Below are 7093 nucleotides of genomic sequence, written 5' to 3'. Positions count from 1 at the left end.
ATCATTTGACACCCAGAATTTACTCCCAAAAATGAGCTCAAAATGCAGTTGAAAATGAAATTTTATGAAGTGATTTTAAAAGTAAGCTTGTACGTCATTCTTGTTTTGCTTACTATTTTACAAAATCACAAATCACAACAATATTTATTTAATAACAACATTAAGAAATAAAGGACAGTAGAGGTCAGGTAGAGGTCAGGGCATCTTTTTTTCCAGGTGAGGAGGAGAGAGAACGTGAGGCAGAACAGGCAAGGGAGAGAGAGAGAAGAGAAAGAGAGAGAGAAAGAGAAAGAGAAGAGCTTGTAGAGAGAGAGCGAGAACGAGCAGCAGCAGAAATAGAGAGGACGAGGGATCTGACGGTGTCTACCCTCCTCATGGAGCCGTACGTCCACTTAAAAAGCCAAAACAGCCTTTAAGAGGAAAGTCATTTGTTCCAGTTTGTCAGATTTAATTCTTCAACCACATCCAGGGCTCAACCCACTGAAGTACCAAGCCGAGACATTGTGTCTGTGCCCGAGGAGGTGGAGCTGCCCGCTGCGATGCCTGAGCCAGCTGAGAGAGAGAGGACCCCGGAGCCCGTCCCTATTCCACCGTCCCCGCCTAGCCCAGAGAGGAGGGAGCGGCGGAGAGAGAGTCCCCGCCTGGAGGAGGTTTGTAAAATAAAGTGTTGGAGTACAAATTATACACTGTGGCAGTGGAAAGTACTAAATTCTTCCTGGCTGTAAACTTAGTAGTTTGTATTATATGTGGTTTCGTTGTCAGTAGTTTGTATTATATGTGTTATCGTTGTCAGTAGTTTGTATTATATGTGGTTTCGTTGTCAGTAGTTTGTGTTATGTGTTTTCACTGTCAGTAGTTTGTATTATATGTGGTTTCGTTGTCGGTAGTTTGTGTTTTGTATTTTCACTGTCAGTAGATTGTGTTATGTATTTTTCACTGTCGGTAGTTTGTATTATATGTTGTTTCACTGTCGGTAGTTTGTATTATATGTGGTTTCGTTGTCAGTAGTTTGTGTTATGTATTTTCACTGTCTGTAGTTTGTGTTATGTATTTTTCACTGTCGGTAGTTTGTATTATATGTAGTTTCACTGTCGATAGTTTGTATTACATGTAGTCTCACTGTCAGTAGTTTGTGTTTTATGTGATTTTGTTGTCAGTAGTTTGTGTTATGTGTTTTCACTGTCAGTAGTGTGTGTTATGTGGTTTCACTGTCGGTAGTTTGTATTATATGTAGTCTCACTGTCAGTAGTTTGTGTTTTATGTGATTTTGTTGTCAGTAGTTTGTGTTATGTATTTTCTCTGTCAGTAGTTTATGTAGTTTCACTGTCTGTAGTTTGTATTAAATGAAGTTTTGCTGGTTTCACTGTCAGTAGTGTTAGTAATATGTGTTGTTTCACTGGCAGTAGTTTGTATTGTATATGGTTTCACTGTCAGTAGTTTATAGTATATGTGGTTTCACTGTCAGTAGTTTGTATTATATGTGCTTTCACTGTCAGTAGTTTGTATTATATGTGCTTTCGCTGTCAGTAGTTTGTAGTATATGTGCTTTCACGGTCAGTAGTTTGTAGTATATGTGCTTTCACTGTCAGTAGTTTGTATTATATGTGCTTTCACTGTCAGTAGTTCCTCTCTGTCACAGCTCATCCCAATCCCAGAGGTTCCTGTGGAGGGACCAAGGAGGAGGAAGAGGCAGCTAGTCTTTATGGATGAAGACATACAGATATCCCAGGAAGCACTACAAGCCCAGATTAATGTTCCAAGCATTGAAACCAAATCTTTAGTAAGATACACACACTCTTCTCTCTGTTTGTGGAAACTGAACACTGCAGGTGAGACCCGCAAGTGGGTTCCTGCCTAAAATCATACCATATACTGTGGATTGTCATGGTCAAGCTGACTTGGAATTAGAGGATAGATAAATGATTTACAAATTTGTGTAAATTTCATACATTTCTATACCCAAAATATTCCCTTGCATGTCGGTTTCACCCACATTTCCATGTCATGTTCATGGTTACCTTGTGTAAAGATACTACATGAAAACGTGAACCTGTTTCTGTTGTGATTTCTCTCACAGGCGGATGTTCTGATCAGAGCACCTTCTCAAGTGAGCGATCCTAAAGTACTCCTCAGTAACTCCTGCATGAGTGAGTAACCATCTAACAACACTGAATTAAGACTAAAACTACTGACACTGAAAAAGTAAATTTCTGCAGCTACTACAGTATTATTTTTAATTTCACTGTCAGTAGTTCACAGTTTTTTAGTTTTATTCTCAGTACTTTCACTTGCACTGTCCATATTTCCTGGGTCTTTTTTCAGTTTTTACTGTCAGTTACAAAATCTCAGTCAGTAGGTGTAGTTGTTTTTTCTTCAGTTTTATTGGCAGTCAGTACTTTCAATTTTACTGTCATTAATTAGTTTGTTTTGCTGTTTTTCTGTAAAAAGATTCAATTTCACTGTTGGTAGTTTATGAGATTTTTCAGGTTTATTATCAGTAATTTCAATTTCACTGTCAGTAATTTGGAAGTTCTTTCAGTTTTTGTCATTACAATCAATATCATTGTCAGTGTTTCATGTTACGTTCCAGTTTTATTGTCAGTATTTTCAGTTCCACTGTGAGTCGTTTGTGGGATTTTTCAGTTTTACTGTCAGTATTTTCAGTTTCATTGTCAGTAGTTTTTGGATTTTTTTATTTTTCAGTTTTTCTGTCAGTACTTTCAAACATGTATACTATCAGTAATTAGTGGGATTCTTTAGTTTTACAATTATTTCTTTTCATTTCACTGTCAGTAATTAGTCTATTTTTTGTCAGTACTTTCAATTCCAATTTTAGTAATTCATTTTTTTTTCTCTTCAGTTTTACTTGTATGTTCAATTTCGCTGTAATTTTTTTGTGGTTTTTCTTTTTCTGTTTTACTATCAGTACTTTGAGGTGAACTGTCAGTATTTTGTAGTGTTTTTCTTTTTTCAGTTCTACTGTCAGTAGTTTCCGTTTCATGTTCAGTGTTACTTTCAGCGTTCTCATTTTCAGTTTTACTGTAATTGATTTTAATCTTGAGGCTTGTAATCTATGATTTTTCCTAACCCTAAAGTTTTTCTCATCTTCACTCAGAACTTCCTGCTGATATTCTGGAGTTGTGGAAGCAGGGCGCAGTCATCCCTCACATCCCTCCATCCAAACCCCGCAAGGAGCCTGAAGAGGAGGATCTGGAGGCCGTACGAGAGAGGGAGAGAGGAAGAGAGGAGCAAGAAGAGGGAGAGATCAGAGAGGTCAGAGAGTTTATAAAGACGGGGTGATTCCAAACGTCTGAGTCCATTACCAAAAACTGTTACTATTTCATCATATACCAAAAGACTAACTAATTTTTTTGTGTCAAATCTTATTACACAAGATTAAATCATTCTTAAAGAATATAAATCCAAAACAGTCTTGAGTTTCACTGTCAGTCAGTAGTTTGTGTTACTTTCAGTTTTAGACTCAGAATTTTGTGTTCTTTCCAGTTTAACAGTCAGTAGTTTGTTATTTTCAGTGTTACAGTCAGTAGTGTGTTGCTTTCAGTTTTAGAGTCAGTAGTTTGTGTCATTTCTAGTTCAGTTGTATTATTTTCAGTTAACAGTCAACAGTTTGTGTTCCTTTCCATTTAACCCTCAGTTGTTGTTTTTTTTCTTCAGTATTACAGTTAGTAGTGTTATTTTCAGTTTTAGTGTCAGTAGCTTGTGTTATTTTTTTAGTTTTACAGTAAGTGATTTATATTCATTTCAGTTTTAGAGTCAGTAGTTTGTATTAATTTCAGTTTCATGGTCAGTAGTTTGTGTTAGTTTTAGTTTTAGAGTCAGTAGTTTGTGTTACTTACAGTTTAACCATTAGGACTTTGTGTTATTTTCAGTATTACAGTCAGTAGTTAATGGTATTTTCAGTTTTACAGAAATTTCAGTTTTAAGTTGTTTGTGTTAATTCCAGTTTAATAGTGAGTAGTTTGTGTTATTTTCAGTATTACAGTCAGTAGTGTGTTATGTTCAGTTATTCTGTGTCACTATTTCATCATAGACAAACCAGCTGTCATAATTTTGTCAAATGTTATTACACAAGATTTCATCATTGTTTATGAATATTAAGCCAAAACAGTACTGAGTTTCACTATCAGTCAGTAGTTTTTTTGTGGGTTTTTTTTTCAGTATTACAGTTAGTAGTGTTATTTTCAGTTTTAGTGTCAGTACTTTGTGGTTTGTTTGTTTTTTTAGTTTTACAGTACGTGATTTATGTTAATTTCAGTCTTAGAGTCAGTAGTTTGTGGTAATTTCAGTCTTAGAGTCAGGAGTTTGTGGTAATTTCAGTCTTAGAGTCAGTAGTTTGTGGTAATTTCAGTTTCATGGTCAGTAGGTTGTGGTCATTTCCGTTTCATGGTCAGTAGTTTGTGTTAGTTTTAGTTTGACTGTCAGTAGTTTGTGTTACTTTCTGTTTCAGAGACAGTAGATTGTGTTATTTTCAGTGTTACAGCCAGTAGTGTGTTACTTTTAGTTTTATAGTCAGTAGTTAATGATATTTTCAGTTTTACAGAAAGTTGTGCTATTTTTAGCTTTACAGTCAGTTTTATTTTCGTTATTTATTTTTCCATTGTTGTCTTTGGTCTCACTGTTGTTAGATTTAACCAAATGCGTAAAAGAGGAGACATGCAGAAGGTCAATGATGAATAGTGACAGAATGACAGAAAGTCTACACTGACTTTCATGCAGTATTTTATATTTTATTGTGGAAAAGTGCTACTTCTGTTATTTTGCTCTTCTCCTTAATTTTGCAGATTCCCACAGAGATAGTGGAGTCAGGCATCTCACGATATGATACTCCAGGTCAGATATTGGCATTTTCACCCTTTAACAGAACACACACACGTGTGGTCTAAAAGTCTGAGTCCATTACCAAGAACTGTTTTTATTTCAGTTCACCATTTGAACATTGCCTTGGCATTGCACACAGCTGGTGTCTGAGCTGTGTATTCAGCCATATTTCTATTTTCAGTTTCTTCTCTGGTGTTGGAGGTAACAGACAGAGAAATCTCGCCCTTGGAGACTCCTGAGACTCGACGGTGAGAAGCGACAGATTGTGATGTAGCACACTGTACACAGCTGCACATCTCCCCAATGCACATGCAGATGTTTTTACTGTGTATTTTTATGACCGTAGGTCTCCTGTTCCCGTGTCTGTGTGCGGTTTGGAGGACATTCCCGAGGAGAGAGTCCCTGAACTGGAGGATGTCGTGATGGATGTTGATCCTCTCAGGTAGTGTGTATTGTGCAAGAGTGGAATATTCCAGAATTTTACCTTTTCGTAAAAGTGTAAAGTGCGCTATGTAAATAAATAACAAGCAGATGTATTTAAATTCTAAAACTAATGCATTTTGTAGATTTCTAATTTTACAGCAAAATTGGGAAAACATAAAAAAGTACACATTTTTAAAAATATAAATAAAATCACTTTAATATTATATATTTTAATTTGAAATATTGAAAATTAAGCTATTGCATATTTAAAATAATTTTTATTGTTTTAATTGTCAGCCATATTTGTGTTTGTAGCCAGATTTTATTTCCTTGATAGATTTAGGTAGCTACAAAAAAATTATTTTAAACAACGCTAACTTTTCTGTAATGAGCCTTTGAGCCTTTAATGGTTTTAGCGTCTCTGTGATGATTTAATTCGTTTAGTTACCCTGTTAATTGATTCTATTCAATATATGCAAGGAACGAATGACATGTCAACTGTATGATTGAATTCCCAAAAGAGTAGTTTTGTTTTTATTTGTTTTTATTTGTTTTTATTTATTCAGTGACTTGTTCTCTGTTCTGTGTTGTGTTTTCACAGGCGAATGGCTGCTATTGGTGAGGATGAAGCGACGTTTCACTCCCTACTGCCCCCTAGAGTCAAGCGCAGAACCATCGCTCAGGCTTTCTGGAGGCTGCTGGGTAATTTACGATACTCCACAAGGAGTCTAAGAGAGCATTCTCTCTCTCTCTCTCTCTCTCTCTCTCTATGTCTCTCTCTCTCTCTCTCTCTCTCCTGTCAATCACAGTGACACCATATTTAAAAAGATGATTAATGATTGTAGTTAATTTTGACTGATCCTGTGTGTTATCAGAGCGGATCGACACGAAAGAGGTCACGGTGCGACAGGACGAGCCGTACGGTGACATCATCATCTCGGTGATAAAGCAGCCCCGTGTGATTGAGACTCTGGCGTGATTGCTTTTTCATTTTCATTCTTTTTTTTTTTTTTTAATGAGTTGAAACAGTTTGTTAAAGTTCATGAAGAATTGTATTCACATTTTAAACACTATGAAGTTGAATTATCGACTTTTTATATAACGGAACACGTTTTACATAATGAAATGTCGTTAACCCTGAATGGATTTATTTATTTATTTATTGAAATCGAGTTCTGCTTAATGATTGAGTCTCATCACTTTAAAAAAATTTTTATTGAATGTTGGTTGCTAAATTTTTGAAATGTTATCATAATTTGAATGATTTATTATGAGATTTGTATACCGTGTTTTATTCTGGTTTTTAACATTTCATGAAGTTATTTCACAGGTTAATATGAGTCATGTGCTGTGACGCGCTCGTGTTTTTTAGGTTTAGTTTTATTATGATGTACTGATGCCTCATTCAGTGTTAGCTTGGCATTGCTACGATTACATTTGTATAAAATACAATTAGTAACCTTGTCACATGGTCTGGTTTTGTCAAGGAATGTGAAGTAAAGATTGCCGTGTAAAACTACACACTCACAACATTTCAACATTATTTCTGAAATCGACATTCTAGTATTTGTGAATTATTTAACAACATGTGATTGTTATTGATTTATCAATAAAATCTATTATAACAGCACAAATACGGTAAGCTCAATGTGGGTTAAGAACATGTCTTTTTTGTTCTGTTGGAAGTATTAAATTATTTAAAACAACTTCAGTTTGTGTGCACTTTAGTTCATTTTGTGGCTGTGGAGTATTAAATATTTTTATTGTGGTTGTCCAAAGTTGAGAAATAAATCATATGAATAAAATGTTTACTAAATGACACCAGTAAAAT

General features: G+C 35.3%; 1 protein-coding gene across 1 annotated transcript in view; it reads left to right on the top strand.

Moving 5' to 3' along the window:
- The window catches only part of LOC113540626 (meiotic recombination protein REC8 homolog), a 10339-nt gene extending 3272 nt beyond the window's left edge, over positions 1-7067 (top strand). Inside the window, exons 9-18 of the mRNA XM_034303988.2 lie at positions 217-382; positions 470-650; positions 1640-1780; positions 2078-2147; positions 3116-3273; positions 4803-4851; positions 5021-5087; positions 5186-5281; positions 5864-5964; positions 6138-7067. Of these exons, the coding sequence (XP_034159879.2) occupies positions 217-382; positions 470-650; positions 1640-1780; positions 2078-2147; positions 3116-3273; positions 4803-4851; positions 5021-5087; positions 5186-5281; positions 5864-5964; positions 6138-6241 (1133 nt within the window). The 3' untranslated portion in view covers positions 6242-7067. The remainder of the gene's footprint in view (positions 1-216; positions 383-469; positions 651-1639; positions 1781-2077; positions 2148-3115; positions 3274-4802; positions 4852-5020; positions 5088-5185; positions 5282-5863; positions 5965-6137) is intronic.
- Positions 7068-7093: the final 26 nt, after the last annotated feature.

The sequence above is a fragment of the Pangasianodon hypophthalmus genome, chromosome 4, assembly GCF_027358585.1.
Source record: "Pangasianodon hypophthalmus isolate fPanHyp1 chromosome 4, fPanHyp1.pri, whole genome shotgun sequence".
In the NCBI taxonomy this organism is placed as follows: Eukaryota; Metazoa; Chordata; class Actinopteri; order Siluriformes; family Pangasiidae; genus Pangasianodon; species Pangasianodon hypophthalmus.
This window is presented reverse-complemented; position numbering and strand designations above follow the sequence as displayed.